Raw genomic sequence first — 24,266 nt, forward strand, 5'->3', positions numbered from 1 at the left:
AAGATTTCCTTGTTAAAGTTACAGGAGGAAATCAGGATTTGTCTCGAAGGGTTAGGCGTTCAATGCTCTTGTAGTTGTGGGTCTGGCCCTCGTGGGCCTCAAATTTTCCAGGTGGCCCATCTAAGTGGATTGCCCAGGAACCAGCCCATGGTCAGACCCAAGCTTTTGGCAGGTCAGAAGTATAAGGCCTCTGTTGCGGATATTGGATCCGACAAGGTTCTTAAGTGTTATAGCCGGCAGGTAGCGGGTAAGGCGGGGGATATGGGGGCCTCATCTTCTAACATTGTGCATCGGCCTTCTTTGATTTTCACTAACTCAGATTTTCCGGCCATTTCTGGGCTGCTGGCAGAGGCGACGACGACGGTTGCGCCGTTAAGGAAGGGGTCGACGATGGAGGTTGCCGATATAGCAGCTGCGCTCTCTCCGGCGATAGGTCCTGTCGCTCCAGCTCTGGCGTCGACGTGTGATTGCGACTTAGGCCTGGGTATTCCGGGTAAGGAGCTGACGTTGATTCCTGGTGTTCCAGCTATGGCGTCGTCTGGTGTTGCTCTGTCGGTTCCTTCCGGGTCAGCTGTTGGTGTTCGTGTGGCAAGGGAAGGCGCTATGGGCGCCGAAATAGTTGCAGTGCTCTCTCCGGCGATCGGACCGGTCGTTCCAGCTTCGGCGTCGACGTGGGTAGGCGACTCCGGCTTGGGTATTCTGGGTAAGATGCCGTTAATCCTTCCGGCAGGGGACTGAAAGGAGGTTTCATCTTGTGTTACTTTGTCGGCACCTACTGGGTCAGTTGGTGGTGTTCGTGCGAAGTTGAAGAAGCCAGCTTTGGGACAACCGGAAGTTATGATGAAGTGTGGGAGGGATCCGGTTCAGCTGGCAAAGCTGTCGGATAAGGAATGGAGTGATCTTCAGGATGAGCTCCCTCTGGGTTTTGAAAGATGGGAGATGCCGGTCATGAGTACGAAGAAGGCGGGTGAGGACTTGGGGGAGGGTAATGGTGTTGAACAGAAGCTGATCAAGTTGCAGGGGGACATCCATCCGGGTTTGGAGAAGTGGGAACTGCCAGGAGTGGATAATTCTTTGGGGTGGAAAGGGGCTATGGTCAGCGTTTGTGATGAGAGTTTTTGCTCAGTGGGAGAAGTTTATTCTGGCGATAAGGACAGCAGTTCGCAGGGTGAGTCGTTGGTTCCAGACTCCTTAGCCTTGGTTCCTATTGAGGTTCAGGAGCCTATTACAGTGGAGTTTGTTACACAATTTAGCAAGCTTGTGGGTGTCTCTTGTGATGGAGAAGCAGAGAAGTTGGAGGCTTTTGGGCTCATCATGGCTAGTAGTGAGGATAGTGGTAAGGATGCGGGCGAGGCATTGAAAGAGAGAGGGGCTGCAGAAGCACAAACGGGAAAAAAAGGTAAGAGAGAGCTTAATAACCTTAATTCCTCCATTAATTATGAGATGCATAGTGGAAGTTCTGTGAGGGACTGCAAAAAGGGGAGGGCTAATCGGATTATTTTATGAAGCCGAAAATCCTTTCTTGGAATGTGAGGGGTTTGAATTTAAGGGATAAAAGGCTGAGGGTAAGAAATTTGCTTAGAAATTGGAAGGTGGATATAGTGTGTTTTCAAGAAACTAAGGTGGACTTTGTCACAAACAATTTTGTGAGGAGTTTGTGGGGGTGTCCTTATGCGGAGTGGTGCTATGTCCCTTCTAGAAGGGCGTCGGGGGGTATTTTGGTGTTGTGGGATAGAAGAGTAGTATCAAAGGTGGAGGTGGCTCTGGGCAATTTTGTGGCGGCTTGCTCATTCAGAAACGTCGATGACGGTTTCGCTTGGGCTTTTGCGGGGGTGTATGGCCCTAATAGAGACAATTTAAGGCGTTTCCTTTGGGAGGAACTGGTGGGCCTTATGAGTTGGTGGGATTTGCCTTGGTGCATTGGCGGGGATTTCAATGCCACTTTGTTCCCTAGTGAAAGATCCGGGGGGACTTATTCTCGGGCTGCGATGAGGGAGTTTGCTGATTTTATTTTGGAGCAGGGTCTTATGGATCTCCCTTTAGCTGGGGGGGTCTCTACTTGGTCTAACAACCATTCCTGGTCACGGCTAGACCGATTCCTTGTCTCTCTGGAATGGGAAGCTTGTTATCCAAGTATGCGACAAAAGAGGTTGCTTTGGGTGTGTTCGGATCATGCTCCTATTATTCTTGATTGTAGTTTCTTATTGGGAGGCAAAAGACCCTTCAAGTTCGAGAATATGTGGCTTAAAGCGGAGGGCTTTGTCGACAAAGTAAGAAGTTGGTGGGAGTCCTATCATTTCCATGGTACTCCAAGTTTTATTCTGGCAAAAAAGATGCAAGCTCTTAAGGGGGACATTAAGAGTTGGAATGACCAGGAATTTGGCAACGTGGGAGGAAGCATCAAGGCCCGTATGGATGATATAAAGGCTCTTGATAGGGTGGAGGAAGAGAGAGGGTTATCTGCTGATGAGATTGAGAGGAAGAGGTTGTTAGCCAGAGATTTGGAGACTCTTTTGTTATAGGAGGAAATTAGCTGGAGGCAAAAATCTAGGATTCGTTGGTTGAAAGAGGGAGACAAATGTACGAAATTTTTCCACCAGATTGCTAATGCAAATAGAAGACATAATTCTATTGAGTCTCTGATTGTGGGTGGCTCTACTACTTCAGATCAAGGGGTCATTAGCAACCACGTTACCAGTTTTTACAAGTCTCTTTTTTCAGAGAGCCTCAATTGGAGACCGAGGCTGGATGATCTTGATTTTGATATGTTGAACTTTGGTGAGGCTTCTAGGTTGGAAGCCCCTTTCGAGGAACTGGAGGTATGGGAGGTGGTGAAAGGTATGGATAGGGACAAGGCGCCAGGCCCGGATGGCTTTTCTATGGCTTTTTTCCAGGATTGCTGGGATGTGATTAAGGTGGACATTATGGCGGTTTTTACGGAATTCCATGAGCGAGGTAAATTTGAAAAAAGCCTTAATGCTACGTTCATCTCTCTCATTCCGAAAATACATGGAGCTTCCGACATTAAGGATTTTCGTCCGATTAGCCTTGTGGGTGGGACTTATAAGATTGTGGCAAAGGTCTTAGCCAACAGAATGAAGAAAGTGATGGATAGGGTCATTTCTAAACCCCAGAATGCCTTTGTTATAGGTAGGCAAATCTTGGACTGAGTTCTTATTGCCAATGAATGCTTGGATAGCCGCATCAGATCAGGGGAACCTGGCTGCTTGTGCAAATTGGATATGGAAAAGGCCTACGACCATTTGAATTGGAAGTTTCTACTTTACTTATTGAGAAGGTGCGGTTTTGGAGAAAAGTGGTGTTCCTGGATCGGACATTGCATTTCGTCTGTGCGTTTCTCGGTTTTGATTAACGGTTCTTCTTCCGGTTTCTTTGATAGCTCACGAGGAGTGAGGCAAGGAGACCCTCTTTCTCCTTTCTTGTTTGTTCTAGTCATGGAGGCATTTAGCAGGATGATCAATGCCTCGATTAACAGGGGTCTCATCTCTGGTTTTTCGGTTGGAAGTAGAGAGTCAGATCGGGTTATTGTCTCTCACCTTCTCTTTGCTGATGATACTTTGGTTTTTTGTGGGGCAGATCCTAATCAAGTTAGAAACATTGGCGCTTTACTCGTTTGCTTTGAAGCCGTTTCTGGGTTAAAGGTGAATCTGGCTAAATCTGTCTTGGTCCCTGTTGGTAGTATGAATAATGTGGGCATTTTGGCCGACATTCTTGGTTGTGGTTCAGCTTCTATGCCTTTGAAGTACTTAGGTCTCCCTTTGGGGGCCCCGTTTAAGGTCAAGGCCAGTTGGGAGGACATGTTGGAGAAGTATGCCAGAAGGTTGGCCCCATGGAAACGCTTGTATTTGTCTAAAGGGAGGAGGATTACTCTCATTAAGAGCACCTTATCCAATCTTTCCACCTATTTCTTGTCTCTGTTTCCTATCCCGGCTTCAGTGGTAAAGCGTATGGAGAAGATTCAACGGGATTTCTTATGGGGTGGGATCAATGACGAGTTTAAGTTCCATTTGGTTAGTTGGAACAAGGTATGCTCTCCGATCTCTGAGGGAGGCTTAGGGATACGAAATTTGCGTTTGATGAATAAAGCTTTGTTGGGGAAATGGCTGTGGAGATTCGCTCTTGAGAAAGAGGCTTGGTGGAGAAAGATTTTGGTGGCTAAGTATGGTGCGGTTTGGGGTGGTTGGTGTTCTAGGGTGTCCAGTGGTTCGCATGGGGTGGGGTTATGGAAGTACATTAACATGGGGTGGAGGTCGTTTCATTGTCACATTAGATTGGTCCCTGGATGCGGGTCCAACATCAGGTTTTGGGAGGATGTTTGGTGCAGTGACGCGTCTCTCAAGGATGCTTTCCCTAGTCTCTTCAATATTGCCACCAATAAGGATGCGTCTATTGCGGATAACAGGGAGTGTACAAATGGCTCCGTGCAGTGGAACATTTCTTTCATCCGCAGGGTTCACGATTGGGAAGTGGAGGTTTTGGCATCGTTCTACACTCTCTTGTATTCGCACTTGATGCGTGGGGTAGGGGAGGATAGGATGTGGTGGACTTCTTCACGTAAAGGAAAATTTGAGGTTAGATCCTATTACAGGATCCTTGCCTCTAAAGATCCTTCCCCTTTCCCTTGGAGGAGTTTATGGCGCACTAAGGTTCCTTCGAAAGTGGCTTTTTTTGCTTGGACGGCAGTGCATGGGAAGACTCTAACCTTGGATAATGTTTGGAAGAGAGGTATTGTTGTGATTAACCGTTGTTGCATGTGTGAGTCGGATGGGGAGTCAGTTGATAATCTCTTTCTTCATTGTGGGGTTGCGCGGATGTTGTGGAATGCCGTCTTCGCTCGTTTTGGTTTGTGTTGGGTGATGCCTGGTAGCATCAGGGGGTTGTATGCTTCTTGGTGGACGGGAGGCAATTCTCGTAGCGCCGTTGTGTGGAAGATGGTTCCTCTTTGCCTTATGTGGTGCATTTGGATTGAGAGGAATGCTAGATGCTTCGAAGACTCGTCTAGGAACATTGACGACCTTAGACACTTTTTCTTGTACACCCTTTTCACTTGGACTATTGGTTGGCTAGCGCCCTTAGTGTTTAGCTTCCCTGACTTCCTTTTTATGTTTTCTTCTTCTTTTTCTCCCTCTTAGTCGCTCCTTTGTATACTCCCTGTGTACTAGGGTTGCGCCCCTCTGCGCTTTGTTTAATACATCTTTTTTACTTATCAAAAAAAAAAAAAAATAAGCACAATTTAATATTCTCCTTTTTTTTTTTTTTTTTTTTTCTCATTTTATTGTGTTTCTTTAATAGGATGTTTATCATTGTGATGTAAAGGTGTAACACATGACAATGAAATAAATGAAATGTTATTTTCTTTCAGGCTGGTGAGTTTTTTCATGCAGCTCACAGTAGCGCCTCAGAACTACAGAGAGAGTATGAATCGCGTCACATTGGTGAAGAATCCTTGGATACACCTTTATTATTGGAGCAAGTACAAGCTTGAACCACTGATTTATCTTCTTAGCACTAGCCTCAACCTATTATTTTATTCAGTGAAATTAATTTTTTGTTTGCCTATCGTGAAGGAAAAGTCAACTGATTCATCAAAACAAGTTAAGTTGGGTTTCCTCACGGGCCTTGTTCCTAGGGAAAAGTTTATGGCATTCGAGAGGATTATTTTTCGCGCTACTAGGGGTAATGTCTTTCTAAGGCAGGCTGTTGTTGAGGACCCTGTGACTGATCCTGTTTCTGGAGAGAAGGTGAGTAACAGAATTCCTTTCTTAATTTTCTGATTCCAGTGAAGATGGGAGGCAAGTAAATATTATTAAATTGGTATTTAGGGTGACAAAATCTCTTGAAGCTTGTTATCTTGGATGCATCCAAAAATTGTTGTCTAGGTGTTCTTATATATTTTCTTAGTACTTGCTGCACTCTTGTGTAATTGTTGGAGATGACTAATCGTAGTGGTTAAGGTGTAGATGATTAATCAAGTTTCAAATTTGGCGGCTACTGTTTCTGCTTGTGCATGACTTATCATGTAATATATGGACATTATACCTAAATATTTTTTACATGACAATCAATGGTTTGCGAACTATTAACTCAAAATGTGTTTGTCCAGCACTTTAGTTTTTAATGTTACTCTTTGATTTCTGTCTCTAAATTTGAAATGTCTATGTACAGGTGGAGAAGAATGTGTTTGTGGTTTTCTACTCTGGAGAAAGAGCAAAAAACAAAATTCTTAAAATATGTGAGGCTTTTGGTGCAAATCGTTATCCTTTTAATGAGGATTTGGGCAAACAAGCTCAAATGATCAATGAGGTATGTGTTTTTTTGCTTGGATTATTTGACATCATAATGTGCGAGATTGCTATCCCATTTTTTTTCCCACCTTGGGCAGAGTACATATGGATTTTCTTTTTCTTTTTATTTTATTTTATTTTATTTTTTGGTTTTTTTTTTTTTGGGACAGCCATATGCTTCTTTGTTTTTGCTTCTCCAGCCAATTAGTTCTTGTTTTCTACTGATTATATGATTGGTTTTTTCTTTTTGGCTTGTCTTATGTTCATGCATGGAATGTAAATCAAGTTGGGATTTGAAATTGATATCAATGGCTGAAATATAATAGTCCTTCATTTCTGATGAATAATAATTTCAGTCTTCAATGTAATTTTTTTGTCAATCAGACACTGGCTGATGAACTCTGAACTCCAAGCTGCACCAATCATCTAAACAAATCTAATTAACCAAATTCTTTGCTGACATGTTACAGTTTGAGTGTATTTGGAAATTTAGTTAGAATTATATGGGTGTTGAGGTTATAATTTACCCTAATGGTGATCGACTATGTAACAGTATGGATTGAAGTACCATGCTTGAAGTTGTGGTTGTTTCAGGACCTTCTGAGTTGCAGATAGATACAAGTTCTTAGATTTTACCTAGAAGTACTTGGCATAAATGAAATTATTCTCTTAGTCTGATTACAAATATACCTGATGGTAAAATAGGATATGGTTTCTTCCCTGCCATAATCTTGGATATGGTTGTTACTTGGGGATGATGAGGTGGAATTTATATCCTGAAAATGAGGTTCTAAGAAAAAGTCATGTTTTCCTCAGAGTCGTCATGTACGAGTAAGCTTGCTTAGAAATCAGGAAACTATTTTTGGTCATCATATTAGCATATCTTAGCTAGCATAAGAGGTTTCTTGTTTCCTTGCTTTTTTTGAGTGATGGGATTACACCTTTGCATCTATCCATATTAGCATATTCTTCCTTGATACAAGCTTATATTTCTAACCATTTTATGTTCAGGTTTCAGGAAGACTCTCAGAGCTCAAGACTACTATAGACGTTGGACTGCTGCAACGTGGCAGTTTGTTACAGACTATTGGAGATCACTTTGAGCAGTGGGACCTTTTGGTCTGTTTCAATCTTATTATATTAAGTGAAATTAATTGATTTAGTTAATGAATAGGTCTTTGCTATGTTGAACTATTTTTTTGGTTATTTAGCAATATTTTTTAACTTATGAAGGTGAGAAAGGAGAAATCCGTACATCACACCCTGAACATGCTTAGCCTTGATGTGACAAAAAAGTGTCTTGTTGCTGAGGGTTGGAGTCCTATTTTTGCAACAAAACAGGTATTCTTCTCCTTTGTATATATTTGGACCACCCTGAATAAAAAATTTCGGCTATGATATACAGGTGAATCTTTTATCCACTTACTCAAAAAACAACTCTGGATCTTGACTTTGCAGATCCAGGATGCATTGCAGAGGGCAGCATTTGACTCTAACTCCCAAGTTGGAGCAATTTTCCAGGTTTTGCAAACAAAGGAGTTACCACCTACCTATTTTCGCACAAACAAATTCACTTCTCCTTTCCAAGAAATAGTTGATGCATACGGGTGGGTTTCTCTTTAACGTTGTGTTCACTTTATGCTATATTAATAGTTGAACATTGTTGTTGATGATTGAAAGACATATGGAGTGTGTGGTAAGTGCCTGCTCACATTAATACCTCTAGGAGCTTAGAACTATGAAGTAACCCATGTCTAAACCACTAAGGGTTGGCTACATCTGTTTAGACCTTCCACCATTGTACTTATAAAATAAAATAAAAATAAAAACCTTCCTCTATTGTATATTTGTATTCCCTTTATTTCAATTGAAACTTGAGTCTCAAATTGGTACTTTTGAGAGCATGAATTTGTAAATTTGGACAATAGCCTTGAGCAAAGCTCATATAGTGATCATGTGTTCAAATTCCGTACACTTAAAACTAAAAAATACATGTTGCTGCACCATCTTGAAACTCCATCCACTAGACTAATTCAAACCAATTGCTGCACCACATTGAGAAAAGTATATAATTCACAATTCAAATTGAAATAAAGGGACCAACTTGAAATTATGGTCAAACTAAGGGGAAGAGTGTATTTGAAACTAGTAATGACTTCCTCAACACTTCACTCATTTTGCTATTCCCTTAGGAGAAGCGATTGTCATTTGATCAAATGTTGGGAAATCTTATCCACTTCATGTAATTTACTTGTATTGATCTCTTTTTTTGTCTACCAAATCAGTAGGTGGCCATAATGTAGGTGAACTGAGTAATAGGGAAAGAGAAATCTGTGTTATATTCCTCATTTTATGGCATAGTAACCATTTATGAAGGTCATTTGTAGAATTAATGAATCCCATTTTTGAATGAATGGAAAAATTAACATAGGAGATGTGCTTGTATTTCACTCTGGTCCCTTTGATTGTTCATATGGCCAGTGAAAATGCTTTCGTCGGAAACATATTTATAATGCTAAAATCTGTTATTCCATGTAAATGCAGGGTGGCTAAATATCAAGAAGCAAATCCTACTGTATACACTATCGTTACATTCCCATTTCTTTTTGCTGTCATGTTTGGTGATTGGGGGCATGGAATATGCTTATTACTTGCAACATTATTTCTAATAGCCAGGGAGAAGAAATATTCTAGTCAGGTAATCTTTAGAATATTGTTGTGATCGACTTCAATATTTAAGCATAAGATGTGTACCTGTATTATGTGAATGTACCATTCCAGCATTTTATATCTCTACCTTTGTTGTTGCAGTACTCTGTATCCTTTTTTATATCAATTAATTGATGTATATTCTCCTCGTTGTACTAATTTCTGCATATTTGTATTATGCCCATCCTTCTATTATTATTTAGATAATTTCCTTATGCCTAGAAACAGGTATAAATATTTTCGACAATCACTGTGACATTCACTGTATATCATTTTTTGCCCTGGATCTGTTAATCACAGTTACAATGGGAATACATGAGGATCATCAAATTTGATGAATTTTTGGCAATATGCTGAATTTTTATGCCTTAATTACATGGTGGATTTTGCTGATATTGCTGTAATCAACAACCACATCCTCACCCCATAACCTCTTTATATCCATGTATGTAGAAATACCAGTTTTGTTCAGAAGAAATCCTACTCATATTGTGCTTTCTAGCTTTTTGTTTTTTATCATATTTTCTTGTATTAGGTTCTTTGACAGCTGGTAGACCTAGTATATCCTTCTACTTGCAAGCTGCGGACTTTTAGTGATTGATAGGGATTCTGAACCTGCTGAATAATTTTAAGGTTGTGTGTCAGTCAGAGTTTTAGCATGGGTTAGTGGGATTTGGACAAGTATTACCGTGTACCATACCTTAGCAAGGTGGCAACTCTGTAACATGTAATTGAAATGTATTACTTACCCAAAAAAAAAAAAAAAAGAACCAAAAAAAAAAAAAACACATAAAAATTGAAGTGTCTTGTTAATGAAACCCTACAAAGGCAAGTATATATACAAGTGTACGATGTATGAAGATGTCCATTCATGGTGAGAGATTTATTTTGCTTTGTTAAAAAACATTATCTTGAGACCTTTTTCATATGAATATTTGTTTGATATACAAGCTTCTATATTTAAAATCCGGCCTACAGTTTTGTTTTTGAAAAGTTTGAATTTCTTTGTGGTAAATCTAATTAAATCACTTTTCTGCTGTTTTACAGAAGCTTGGAGACATTATGGAAATGATGTTTGGTGGTCGTTATTGTATTTTGATGATGGCACTCTTCTCAATCTACACAGGTTTGATCTATAATGAATTCTTCTCGGTCCCATTTGAGCTGTTTGCTCCCTCTGCATATGCATGCCGTGATCTTTCTTGCAGGTAAATGGCTAAACTTTTGGGGTCCTTTTACTATATATTGTAAGCTCTTTAAGCATATCATTTTTATTTTTTATTTTTTGGCAGAGATTCTACTACAATGGGCTTGATTAAGGTGCGTCCCACTTATCCATTTGGCGTAGATCCTGCATGGCATGGTTCCCGCAGTGAGCTGCCATTCCTCAACTCTTTGAAGATGAAAATGTCGATCCTTATCGGGGTGGCCCAAATGAACCTTGGGATCCTATTAAGCTATTGCAATGCCAAATTCTTCAGGAATAGCGTGAATGTCTGGTAACATTGTGCTATCTGGATTTTTGCATACTTCAAGCATTTTCATGATTTTCAAGAGCTGTCATAGTCATTAATTTATATGTGGTTAATGTGTGTAGAATGTAGATCTCTTTTTTTTTTTTTTTTTTTTTTTATTTAAGTAATTGACCCCAAGGGGAGGGGGAAGAAAAGATTCGAACTAGTGACCTCTGTTTCATAAAGCTTGGTCTACAGCCGATTGAGTTACCCCTTGGAGTCTCATGTGTAGTTCATATATTTACTTTCACATATCTCATTATTGAATTAATTTTATTGCCCATCTGTCAACTTGCTGTCAACTTCAACTTACATTTAGCTGTATCATTCCAGGTTCCAATTTGTTCCCCAGATAATTTTTTTAAACAGTTTGTTTGGCTACCTGTCCCTTCTCATCCTTGTGAAGTGGTGCACTGGTTCGAAAGCTGATCTATACCATGTAATGATATACATGTTCCTCAGTCCTACTGATGATCTTGGCGAAAACCAGCTTTTTGTTGGCCAGAAGACACTGCAGGTTGTCTCTCTTTCTAGTTTTTATTTTTGAATAATTTTAAATTTATAATGTTATTTGAAAATAACACGCGGTCGTTCCTTACAATTTTCTAATGTGTTCCATTACCAGCTTGTGCTATTATTACTGGCCTTTGTTGCTGTACCCTGGATGCTAGTTCCGAAGCCTTTTCTTTTGAAGAAGCAACACCAAGATGTATGCTTGTAGATTCCCCATATTCCTGTTACCAATACTCTTACTCAATTTTTGATTGTAGCATTATTTTTCTTTATATTTCCTCTGGTTCTGATGGTTGTGTGACTTCAGCGGCACCAAGGCCACTCCTACACACCGCTTGAGAGCACAGAGGGCACCTTTCAACTGGAGTCAAATCATGAATCCCATGGTCATGAGGAGTTCGAGTTTAGTGAAGTTTTTGTACACCAACTCATACATACAATAGAATTTGTGCTCGGATCAGTCTCGAATACAGCTTCTTACCTTCGTCTATGGGCCCTAAGGTATGCTGCTACAAACTTGATTTTCTGCATCAATATCAACTCCCACAGAAATGCATATCTGTCTGTGGGTTAGTACATATATAGTCAAGCTATGATGATAGCGACCTCATCATCCTTGTCACGAGCTTTCTCCTCTTTTGTCCAATTTAAGGCTCCTATTTACAACATGCAACTATACCATTGTATCTTCTACACCATGGTGATCCACCTGGCTAGTTCAAAAATAAGTGATCCTTTTGAAAGGTCCTTCTTGACCCACTAAAGCCATGGAACTTCTTTCATCCATTTAAGTCAAGGACGAGCTCTTTCCTTATGTAGGATGACATATACGGAGCCTCTACCAAATACTTAAACTAGCCTAGCCTTGGTCAGGCCAGTTCTTCATGAAAATAGCTCTTTGATCATTTAATTCGATCTAGCTAGCCTGCTTCCTTACCGCTGTGTTCTTCCTTGTGTGTTGCCCATAGAATAGAAGGAATTCAGATGGTCTTTTGATACCGAGGGGAGGCCAACCTAAGGAGGTGACACAGACCTATTTATGCATAACTGTTCTTTCATGTTAGCCACCTCCGAACCCATTTAATTAATAGATCAAGAAGAGCTTATATGCGCAGGTCAAATTTGATGGAGAATCTTGTTCAAATTCGGTTTTAAATTTCTATCATACTTCGACATGTGCATGTGACCAATTTTAAATTTTACTCTAGAAATTTTGCACTAGGGGCCCTAATTAAATTTTCTTTCGAATTGTGGGGGCAACTCATTGAATGTCTAGGTGTGTGCCATATTTCCTTACTCATTACAGCTACCATGAGGTTCCCTCCTCTATCCTTCTCAAATTATCATTAAAGAAAAAAAAAAGGAAAAAAAATGGGCCTCCCTCTTAGTAGCTTCCTCCATATATCTATATGAAAGAACTGAAGTTTATATTGGAACAAGCTTTTCAACAAAATTTTCTATTACAACAAAAGTGGTAATTGAGTGAAATTTAATTATTAAGCCCTGTTTGCTTTTGATTTCCGAGGGCCAATTGAACCTTTTTCCACGCTATGCATTTCACACGCACACAGAGATGTGATTGACACATGCATGTTTCATATTTGTAACCGGAGACTAATTATGCATTTGGTCTTGTTTCATCAATTTGTACAGTCTTGCGCACTCGGAGTTGTCAAGTGTATTCTATGATAAACTTCTCCTGCTGGCTTTGGGGTATGTCAATTCATCTCATAATGATTGCTTGCTCTTAAGTAGTCAAATATAGGTCTTGAGAGTTCATATTTTCTTTATTCCAACTCTTAGAATGTAGAGAATAAGCCCACTGAGCTTTGGTGATCACACGTATACCCTATTATGGTTCATTTCATTTCCTTTGTTCTGATCACTCAGTGGATTATTCCCTGCATTCAACAAATCTGACTGTAAATAATAGAGGAAATGAATGGGAATTATATGCTTTTGTGTGTGTAACAGGTACAACAATATAATTATCCTTATAGTTGGCATCGTCGTCTTTATTTGCGCTACCGTTGGGGTGTTGCTAGTGATGGAAACTCTCAGCGCTTTCCTACATGCTTTGCGTCTTCATTGGGTGGAGTTCCAAAACAAGTTTTACGAGGGAGACGGTTACAAGTTCTATCCATTCTCATTCGCACTACTTGATGGCGAAGATGAATGAGGCACTGTTAAAAAGAATGGAGTTGTGTGTGCATAGGTATGGATCTTTGTTGATTCTTTTATTTGAAAATGAAGAGGTGGATTGGTATGTAGTAGCAGTTGCGGGCAAGTGTAATAATAAGAATAAGTGAACAGCATTCTATTTAATATTATTTATAATTTATCCAAAAAGTACTAGACTTCTATATGGTGTTGCTGTTCAGAGATTTACATGCAATTGTGTGCTTGAATTTGAAAGAGAAGTTTATGCTAAATCAGCTGCCTTGTGATCTTTATGGACTGGGATTCCCGGTTATTAGGCTGCCCATCATAAGAGAAGGGAGTCTTGGGGCTCACCTGCTCCAGATAGGTAGGTCTTACATCCTAGTTCAGGATGTGTAGCCATATTAGAAAAAATTCTAGCCATATGTCGATTTTATGGAGGTGTAGTTTATGCGTTGACATGTTAGTGTGACGTGACTAATGTTGAATCGACTACTAAAACAAAAATTAACAAGTTAATTAAGGGGTGGCTGTCTCTCCGGGGGAGCGGTCGGTCATCCTCACCTAACTTTCAAGTGAGGTTGCAATCACCCTCGATGGGTCGGCACTACCCCAACGTCTTGTGTGGTGGTTGGGGGTAGTGCCGACCATCAAATTTGGTGGTTTGGTGAAAAATATATTGTTAAAAATTATTGGTTGACAAAACAATGCAATGTTAAGATGGAAGACCTATACATAAAACGGGAGTACATGTAGCATTATTCAAACTAAAAAATACTTTATATTGGATGGTTGTTAGGTTAAGTGATCACAGTTGTACAAGGTGACTAAAAAGAAAACAATCTGAGTCAGTGACAGAGTATGAGCCTTATGAGGCAGCCGCTCAAGAGTCTGCAAATATTCCCCTTTTTCCCCATTGACTAGGAAAAAAAAAAAAAAGAATCAGAAACTAGTCTACAAATATGGAGTCTAATTTCACCTCAGAATATGCAAGACCACACGAATCACGGCAACCGACTTGTGACAGTTCTTGTAACATTTTCCCGACAAATTTTGTTAGTAGTTTTTTTTTTTTTTTTTTTAATTGGGGAAAAAAAAATACAGTTTTACTCATTATTAAAGTTTCAGAAATTTTTTAATTTTAACTCTAAAGTTTAAAAATTGGTAATTTAAATTTTTCGTTGAAATTTTTTCTAAAAAAAGTCTGAGAATAATAATGTAATTTCATAAATTTTCGTCCATTTAGACAAAAAAATTAAACGAAGAGTTTAAATTGCCAATTTTTAAAACTTTAATAAGGTAGATTGTTAATTTTTTAACTTTAAAATTAAAATTAAAAAACTCCTGAAACTTCATGGAGGAAACTGTATTTTTCCTTTTTTTTTAATTATCATACTAAAATGTGAGTTTGTAAATGAAATAAAAATTATAATCCTTAAAAGCATTTTTTTGAACATATTGTATTAAGATAAACTCGCATATTTACAAGCATATCACACTTTTCAGTGTGTTACTGAGAAATATAACAGGATTATTTTATACCAACATAATGCGAAGATGTCAGAGAACTTCAAAAACATAAAATTATAACATTTGAGTCGTCTTAATAATCCCAATGACATATCTGTCAAATGTTTTTGGAATTTGAGAACTCCCAAGTTGCAACATGAATGTCATCCCTTATATATACAGACATTTAGGGCGATGAATATAACTAGAATTCATGCCCTACTCTGAGGTGGTTTGCACAGCAGCAACGGTCGAGACCATTGAGTCCACTCCGCAGATATTGCGACCCCTGCAGATTTTGTAGAACCCACTCTCTCCCCAGTGTTCACCCCACGAGTTCTTGATGACCCAATATGGCTTCTCCTTCATTCGGACAGGAGCATAGCCAGATGTGCCATAGCCCACCAATAACACCCCATGATCCAGCCGCCTTGAGCATATGTATGGGCATGAAACTCCGCCGACATATGTCTGCATGAACACCGCATTGATAGCCACTGCATTTAACGAAATCAAGAATTCAATCATTAGAGTCAATTGTCGGAAATGATATCAGTAGGATGTGTTCTCATCATAAAAATAATGTGCATCTATAAACACCCAAAAGAATTATAATAACAAAACCCACTCACCTGCAAGAGGACCATTTTTCACAAGATTAGCAGCGATTTGATCTTCGTCAAGGGAGACGACACTGAAGTTGGATACTGATGCTGCAATCTTGGATTTATCAAATTTGCAGGTCGCACGATCAGTACCGGTGTAAGGATAGTCTTCCTCTCTCATCAGTCCACCAGCTTTAAGTGTGTATTCAAAGGCACTATTCATCAACCCACCACTGCACCCAGAGTCGCATGAGCCTGGCTCTTCAGGATCACACTGCAGAAAAATACAAACTTAATTCAGAAAATGAGAGGGAAAGACCAGAGGAGTTGACATATAACATTCACAACACAAGTTTGAACATAAGATAGAAACCAAAGTGGATGAGAGTAGAATGTTAATGAAATTTGTAATAATAATCGTCTATAACATCAATGAAATAAATAAAATGTAACATTCTAACAGCACATAGGACATCATAAGACAAAGCAGAAAAATCAGTAGGTTAAGGTAATATTTTGCTGTCAATCAAATTTCATTCTCAGTGCCTAGTTCTATTGAACATCCACAGAAATATGTAGACAAGGAAAAACATCCACAGAGATTGTGTAGGATGATAAGTGTAGTACATCAAACTTAAGTCCTTGTCTAACTTGTTCAATTAACCATGTAATTATTTCTGACGATGAAAAATTGTACACAAGTTTTACAAGAAACATATGTGCAAGACAAGTAACAACCTCTATCATCAATGAGAGGATTAGATAACAGTGGGAATCTAAAGTTCATTCACTTACACAAAAAAGAACCCGAAGTTCACATATGTTTCACATAAAATCTTGGTGCATTAGGCTCATCATAATAGTTTTACATAAATATCAATATCAACAGCAGTATGGCCAAATAGAGAATCAACCTTCCATCCTTAGTGGACATTAATTAAGGGTCAAAATAAATCAAGATGAGACCTATAGTAACATGAAAGTCTCCAAATCAATATCCACTTAACTGCAATTTACTAAATCAATACCATGAAACAGACCATAAAAAATTAAACAGTTTCCAATTCATCACTCCCGAATACAACCTTGTACTTCAGCACCAGTAATCCAACAAGTCCAGTTGAGATGAAAGTAGATTCAGTAATGCAAATGAACTACTTTCCATGTCAATTTTTTCTCACAATTTCAGCAACGAGAGTAACACCGAGATCTTTACAAAAGCCTTTCAACACATGCTCAAATTATGAAAGACACCACACCTTATAAATCAATTCTATGAATGAAACCACCTATCAATTACAAACCAGTTACAAATCAATCAACATCAACTTCTACATTAAGCAGATTGAAGAAACAGAGAGAGCAAAAGAATCAAACCTCATGATCACAGTCCACAAGCTGTTGCTCGCTAAGACTAACAAGCTTCCCAGTGGCAAGGAAGTTAGCACCTTCCAGGGCCCCAGTTGTGCTAAAACTCCAACATGATCCGCACGAACCCTATTCAAAACAATAACAGAAACAAATACATAAACAAATGAAATAACCACAACGTCAATACACATAATACCCCCACAAATCAAACACCAAAACCCATGTCCAATATAATTTAAAAATCAAAATCAAAATCAAATCCAAACATTTCCACACCAAAGATAGTTTTAAAAAATAGAATCTTTTATTTTTCTTTAAGAAATGGGTACCTGATTTTTGACAGCGGTAACAGCTCCATGTTCTCTCCAATCAAAATCGTCCGGAAGATCTTCGGTCGGCAAGATCGGAGCCGTGTTGGCATCCGATGGCAATCTGAGGCGGCTCCTGAGCCCCAGGAATGACTTCCTGAACTCCGACGGGGTCAGGTCCGAGAACTGGGTCACGCCGTGGGTTGCCGACGGGTCCATCTTTTGGTGCCGCTGCGCTCGCCGTAGGTTCCTCCTGAACACCTTAAACCTGTGCTCGTGCTCCTCCTGCGACCCGTACGACTTGCCGTACCTCCTCTTGAACAGCTCGAAGTGCCGGTGCTCCGCGCCCAACATGCCATCGGCCCCGCCGACGACCTGTCGAATCAAAGAGTCCGACTCCAACTCCGACTCCGACGAAGTCGTCGCAGCCGAGACGACGACGAATAGGAAGAGGAGAGAGAAGAGAGATGCTCGACAATCCATTGGCTCAGACACAGTGGTTAGCTATTGGGGAAATCGGGCACTCGGTGTGTTATTTTATAGACAAGTGAATACATCGGAACCGTTAAAAGCAGGGACCAACTTGCATCGACGGATGCGATCTCTTTAATTACTGATTGCGTCGTAGACGATACAATCACGGTGGCGTTTGACGATGAACGTAGGTTTGCTTAACGAGTAGGCAAAGACAGTACCCAATGGGGAGACGACACGTTGAGAGATGGAGTATTGGCGTTTGAATGGTAGTTGCCTTATTATTTTATTATTTTTTAATTTATCTACTCGGTTGTTACGGATTAGGTCATGGGCTTTGTTGGGTTTCTTAATGCTGGAAAAAGGGCTAAGGAGATGATGACATATGGGCCTCTGAGGATTTTGCGGTGGAATGGTAGTTCGGTTTGGATTCTACGAACAACTTGTTTGACAGATTCTTATTTCCTTCCTTGTAATGATGCTCTGTTCTAACCGTTTTTCAGGTTTCAGCAGAAATAGTAGACACCTGATTTGGACGTGGGCGGCCACTCATGTTTGAGCCCGGATTTGAATCATGTTAAGTATGAGTATAAAATTATATAGGTCGATCTTAATTTGATTAATTTAATTAAAATTTTTTAACTCTAATTTATTAATTTTGTGTCGTGGACATTTAAGTCAAATCTAATAATTAAATTAAACATGTTCGACCCCTGAACCTTAACCCAATAATTTTATGTTGAATTCGTATTGTGTTTATGAATCGTGTCAAAAATTATTAACCTTATATTTAGATCGTGTAAACTTACTTCGGTACTCGTTAGAACATGAGGTTGAACGCTTACTTGTCCTCTTATATGTATTGAATGTAATAAAATTAGTTAATTTGACCTGATTTCCATCCATATGCATCTACTATCTAGGCTTGGAATCAATTCGTGAAGAGCTCAAAACAACCGTGCAATTTTCTACCTAAACGTCACATCTTATTATTGGTGAAGATACGTGTAGGATGTGATTAAGGGGGTGTTTGGCAAATGAGATGGCCTAAACACTGTAGTTAATGTAGATTGATGTGAAAAAAAGTAAGAATGTTTGGTATAAAAAAAATGAAAAAGTGGTATGGAAAAGTGAAAAAGTTTTGTTTTGTAGTGATTTTTTTATTTGAATAATAATAAAAAGTGAATGATTTGATATTAAAAGTGAAAAAGTTAGAATGTTTTGATGTTGATTTTTTTGAGAAATGGTGATGAACAGTGTTTGGGCCAACCCCATCCCCATTACCAAACAAAGCTTACGTCGTATTCATGACACAAAATACAAGCTTTTAATTAGCGGATTTGGTTAAGGTTAAGGTGTCAAGTATTAATTGTGATCAAATTGGTTTTTAACTGATCTATTCTCAAGGAGTCATGATTCAGAGCACACGGCTGCTGTGCAGGAAATTTTTTTTTTTTTAATATTTTAATGCAAAAAAAAATAAAAAAAATTGCACTGTCGTGCTTGGCACGCTGCGTGCTCTTTTACTTCACCCATTCTCAAGACTCCTTCAATATGACCCTTCATCTAATCCATTAAAAGTAGACATTTACTATGATTTATGACATGTTTGGATGTGCGTTTGAAATGTCTAAAAATAATTTTAATACTAAAAAAATTCGTTTGAATAAAAAAGTACCCATTTATAAAAATTAGAAAGTGTTTTAAAGGGTTCAAAAAGCTCAAAAATGATAAAAATGCACTTTTAGCAAAAGCTTAAAAATGAAACTTTTGTAAAAAAAAAAAACATTTTTTTAACTTAAAAGCCATATTTCTCAAACACAATGCTAAACTTTTTTTTTTTTTGGTTTGAACAATCCCAGAATAATCTGATATAGTTTTTAAAATTACCATTAAGTTTTAGATAAATCATACTTGAATTTTGATCTAATGGTGATTTTAAAAGTCACATCAGCTTTGGAATAATAAAAATATGGACTCTAGCATTACTCTTATTTGAGATGATGTGGGCACCCTTTTTTGTCCTAAGGAAGATAAATATTATTTCATTAAAGATCGACGGTGTATGAGGTGGAAGAGATAAAGTATAAAGCCAACAAAAACAAAAGAGTGCCTAGCAATAGCATCCAAGATTCCAAAGTAGACATGAAAGAACATAAAAAGCTAAAAAGAAAAGGCTGGAAATGGGCCGAAGTCCACCGAAAGTTTCTTGGCTTGAAGCCTTCAAGACCAGGAAAGGGCCACCATGAATAATGATTTTTTTTTTTCCTGCAACCAAACAAAGAACCGGAGGACTCCGATAGGCTGCCACCGGAGATGGCCTGGCGACATGGTTCAGTTTTTGATGATCGATGAGTTGGTTTCCACTTAAATAGGCCTTGAAGTATTTGGGTCTCAACACATAATCTTACGTTCATATTTGGGCTTCAATTTCGGCCACTTTCATTTGGGTGAAGGACTGAGGCCTTCTAGAAACCAATTTGAGAATTCTATTGACTTTAATAAGTTAAGTCAAGCATTACCTAAATAAATTAATAAGTCATTTTTCTTATTTAATCATTGAAACGTCGTGTCAATTTACAAGTTGTAATAAAAAACTATAGTATATACCTATTGGCACTATATTAAAAATAAGAAATTGTTCTCTGTCCACTAATCAAAAGCCAAGATACCATTAAGAATGATGATTCAATGGCTCAAAGGAATTTTCAAATTGGTTAGACATGTATTGGGACGTGGGTTCGAATTTTCACAATAAAGAATCTCTACATATTCCTGATTAGTATTAGCCACATTAATTTTTATTGATGCCTTGGTAGGGTTGGGTCAAGTTATGGTTTAATCGAATTTGAGGGAGCGTCTGCGATTTTTATTGTCTAGGTCCTTCATGTTCTGCTCCTAATGGGTAGGTGTTATTATGGTCACGCTCAAGTAAAATAATTATAATTAATCTCCTCAGCCTATAAAAAAAAAAAAGGGAAAGCCAAGATGATTATACATGCACGAAATCTTGAAGTCCATGGTATTGGTGAAAGTGGGAATGGGAGTTTTACCCATTTGCATAAACATCAACATATTGCACATGGGACAATGAGGAGAGCCCAAGTGGCCCATGGTACAGCCGTTTTATTAGGAATTTAGGCAGTCAATGGAGGAATCTGTTTTGGTGGGTTTTCCGTTTTCCCTCTTTCACATTAATTAATAATTATTTTCCCATGCTTCACCTCCATCCATGTGTCTGGAGTAGGTCTTGCTTTAGCATCTAGAAAGGGATCTAGCTTTATAGGTGGGAAAATTTATCACTCAATTTCTTTTTCTTTTTTTTAATATGAGAGCCTGTTTAGCCACGAAATTTTGTAGGTTGAAACTTAAAGTGTGTTTTTAAATAAAAATTGTAAAAAGTATTTCAGTGCATTTTTAAAAAGTTGTGGGTTTGAAAATATAAAAAAGTATGCATTCTTGAATAGTAAGCAAGTGAATACACCTTTTAAAAGGCAAATTAATTTTTAAAGTCGTAACTTTACTAAACGCTTAATTGTATTTTTTAAAAAGAAAATAACTTTATAAGGACATTGCATAAATCGGGTCCTTTATGTCCTTTAAAAAAAAATAGATCTAGACTGAGATGAAAATACGCAATCTTTCATTTTCTCTTCAAATATTTTCATAGACAAAACCCTCATTTCCCCTACTCAAGACACAAACGCCACTGCCCACATTACCAGAAGCTCTCTTCATCAAACGGTGCCGAACACTGACCAATACCCAAATTAGACAATCTTTATTCTCTGAAACCCATATGTGAATCAAACCCACAACACCAAATAGTCTTGAAAGAAAACTTTGTTTTTTTTTTTTTTTTTGAAGGAGAAAACTTTGTTCTTAAAATAGTCTTCAAAGAAAATATTAGAAAATTAGGAAAAAGACCATTTCTCAAAAACAATAAATACTAAAAATGGAAATACCACACCTCCCTTAAGTGCGGAAGAGATAAGTTATTACAAATGAAAAGTTGATTGAAGTCCTAAGGAGAAGTTACATGATTGAATAGAACGAAATCTGTGTAGATTTCTTTGTTTGAAAATTGTGCCCGACTCAGCGAGAAAAAGCAAGTCAATGCCAAAAATAAGACAGCAATAATTGATAGGTGGACCAAGCTGAAGCAGCAGCTATCATCCATATTGGAGCCTAATTAGTAGGCCTGGGTATCGGTCAAAACGGTCCGGTTAAGGACCTTATCGATTATTAACCGATAATTTTCGGTTAAACGGTTTATTAACCGATACCGAATCAATAAGAATTTTAACCGATAATTTCGGTTAAAACGGTACATGGTTAAACGGTCCAGTTAAACCGGTTAACCGATTTAACCGAGAGCTTTATATTGATTTATTTTGTTGCGCCAAAAATCAAAAATGAGTTTTTTTGACTTTTGAGAACCCAAATACTTTTTGTTTGGCTAAAATAATTTATTAAAAATGAGTTGTTTTAGGAACCAAATACTTTTTGTTGGAACCCAAATATTTGTTTTTTGGGCTAAAAATTGAAGCTTTTTTATATTGATCCACTTCAACTTTTTTTTATTTTTTTATTTTTATATATATATATTATAAAATACATTTTTCCAAAGCAAATGGACTAATTAACATAATGAATGCTAATTAGACTAGCAAAACTAGTTAATGAAAAATGCTTTTACCAAAGGCAAAGAAATCCCATCAAATGCCATCACTTAAAAAAAAAATCAAACCTACCCAAACCCAAATTAAAATAAAATTCATTAATGAATAATAAACAAAGTATTAACTAATTAAAGTCACTTAGCAAAAGGAAAATAAGTCATGGGCAACACCATTACACAAATTCGGAAACCTGTGTCACTTATGAGAATTTGGAAACCTCTCTAAAAGACTAAACGGCGCTGTTTTGGGACTAGGACTAAAAAAAAAAAAAAAAAATCCGGTTTCTTATCGGATAACCGGTTAACCGATAAGAACCAATTAACCGGACCGGGCCGAATTCCGGTATACTTTTTTTAACCGATAAGGATATCGGCATATTGGCTACGGTTTATATCGGTTCGGTCGAAGCCGGTAGACAGTCGGTTAAACGGTAACGGTTAATTTGCCCACCCCTACTAATTAGCATGAGAGGACTAAAAATATGAACAACATTCCCCTTAACTATAGCTTCAATGTTCATGGATTCTTTTATTATTTGGGTTTGAGGAAATCCATTGAATTTGAGCCGGCCAATCGAGTATTTAATAGGGACCCGACTCGTGTATTTCGTTGAGTTCGAATCAAGCTTAACCAAAGCGAAAGAGTTCTCAAACCAAATTTGACCACATACATGATATGATGGAACCGAGCCCGAAAATTCAATACTCCACTAAGCTATAGATTAAAGTTGTGTGTGTTTTTTTAATTTTTCTCAATACATATGAGGAGATAATTAAATATAAATATGTTTGCTAATTACAAAAGGACACCTATGGGCCTATTGTTGACTTTAGCCTTGTCACTCATAGCAAAAGGATGTTGTATTGGTAAGTACAAAACAAGGGAATTTTAAGTCGACAAAATACATACAGCCATGCTTGCATTTCCTACTTTCCCCACCACAATGAAAAGTTCACAAAATGAAATGGTCCATCTTGTTTTTGATAACTTTTCGTTAGCAACTAGTCAACCAGTATAGTTGTGTCTAGAAAAATGGAAGGCTTAAAATGAGGCCTAGGCCTCTCCCTATATGTTCACACAAGGGGAGAGAGGATGATTCAAACTAGTGACTTTCGCTTCACTAGACATGGTCCCAGCAGATTGAACTACTTCTTGAGGACGTCTCTCCCTACTTCTACTTCTGTAACAAATAACAAAAATATTAATAAATAATTCAAAATTTTAAAACACTCAAAAAATATTTTTGTATTTATATTACATCAAAATATATTTTCAAACAAAAAAATTAAAAAGCATCAATTTAAAAGCATTAACAAACAATAAAGTTGAATGAATCAAGCCTACTTTCAATTTAAACATGTACAAATAAATCAGTCATAAGGTGACCTATCTAAGTAGAGCCATGGGTCTATAGAAAGGTGTTAGAGACCTATTCAAATCTACTCACATATGTGATAAAGATTGATATATAGTTATCTTGTGATCTTGTATTTGAACTCTCATGTATAGATAGCTATCTTGTGCTGATAACAACTCTGTATGTTGATAAGTCTTATGTAGTTAAGTTTATATCAAACTCAAACTCTTGTAATCATACCTTAACCTGAATATGTCGATGGCACTAATTCTAAACGGGATCCCACCATCACCATCATTGATGTAGATGGTGTCACCACTTCTTCATTAAATTTAAATCCAGCATACTTGCACTGGAATATGCAAGATCACCTTATCCTACTGATAATTACATTCTATTAATAAAAGGCAATAATTATGGCATCACAAAATGTATTAATTCTGAAAATTGCCAATATAATTTTGGGAAATCATATACAAAATCCTTAGGTCGACGCGCTTTTTTAAAAAAACTCCATAGGTTTTTTTTTTTGAAAATTTAGTCCCTGGGTAACTCGAAACTACAAAAAAACTCCATATCGTCAATTTTTGTTAACTACCGTTAGTCCACTCAAAACTCACCGTTTTATCTTATTAAAATATTAATTTTTTATTAATTTAATTTTTAAAAATTAAATCTTAAAAAAAAAAAAAAAAATTGAAGAGTGGCCATGGGTGGCGGTGCCACCTCTGGCCACCCCCCCAACCCCTAAGGGGTGGC

At 37.9% G+C, this 24,266-nt stretch overlaps 2 protein-coding genes across 2 annotated transcripts in view; one reads left to right on the forward strand and one right to left on the reverse strand.

The window, feature by feature from the left end:
• LOC132168242 (V-type proton ATPase subunit a3-like) overlaps nt 1-13,406 on the forward strand; it is a 17,498-nt gene extending 4,092 nt beyond the window's left edge. Inside the window, exons 5-18 of the mRNA XM_059579368.1 lie at nt 5,384-5,494; nt 5,589-5,762; nt 6,187-6,324; nt 7,317-7,424; nt 7,539-7,646; nt 7,764-7,912; nt 8,850-9,003; nt 10,062-10,222; nt 10,307-10,513; nt 10,862-11,045; nt 11,154-11,237; nt 11,349-11,542; nt 12,695-12,754; nt 13,016-13,406. Coding sequence (XP_059435351.1) covers nt 5,384-5,494; nt 5,589-5,762; nt 6,187-6,324; nt 7,317-7,424; nt 7,539-7,646; nt 7,764-7,912; nt 8,850-9,003; nt 10,062-10,222; nt 10,307-10,513; nt 10,862-11,045; nt 11,154-11,237; nt 11,349-11,542; nt 12,695-12,754; nt 13,016-13,220 — 2,037 coding nt within the window. The 3' untranslated portion in view covers nt 13,221-13,406. The remainder of the gene's footprint in view (nt 1-5,383; nt 5,495-5,588; nt 5,763-6,186; nt 6,325-7,316; nt 7,425-7,538; nt 7,647-7,763; nt 7,913-8,849; nt 9,004-10,061; nt 10,223-10,306; nt 10,514-10,861; nt 11,046-11,153; nt 11,238-11,348; nt 11,543-12,694; nt 12,755-13,015) is intronic.
• Nucleotides 13,407-14,761: 1,355 nt separating this feature from the next.
• Nucleotides 14,762-17,508, reverse strand: LOC132189580 (cysteine protease RD19A-like). Its single transcript, XM_059604326.1, has 4 exons — nt 17,016-17,508; nt 16,693-16,812; nt 15,343-15,589; nt 14,762-15,207 (listed from the first exon to the last, which is right to left on the reverse strand). Exons 1-4 carry the CDS (start codon nt 17,475-17,477, stop codon nt 14,930-14,932), a joined length of 1,107 nt encoding a protein of 368 aa, XP_059460309.1. The 5' UTR covers nt 17,478-17,508; the 3' UTR covers nt 14,762-14,929.
• Between the last annotated feature and the right edge of the window lie 6,758 nt (nt 17,509-24,266).

This window comes from Corylus avellana, chromosome ca1 (assembly GCF_901000735.1).
Source record: "Corylus avellana chromosome ca1, CavTom2PMs-1.0".
Lineage (NCBI taxonomy): Eukaryota > Viridiplantae > Streptophyta > Magnoliopsida > Fagales > Betulaceae > Corylus > Corylus avellana.

Coding starts and splice junctions, on each gene's coding strand:
- LOC132189580 (XM_059604326.1), bottom strand. CDS start 17,477: ATGGATTGTCGAGCATCTCTCTTCTCTCTCCTCTTCCTATTCGTCGTC. Junction 15,590..16,692: donor TTGTGGACTGTGATCATGAG/GTTTGATTCTTT, acceptor ATTTTTCTGCAG/TGTGATCCTGAAGAGCCAGG. Junction 15,208..15,342: donor GAAAAATGGTCCTCTTGCAG/GTGAGTGGGTTT, acceptor CGTTAAATGCAG/TGGCTATCAATGCGGTGTTC.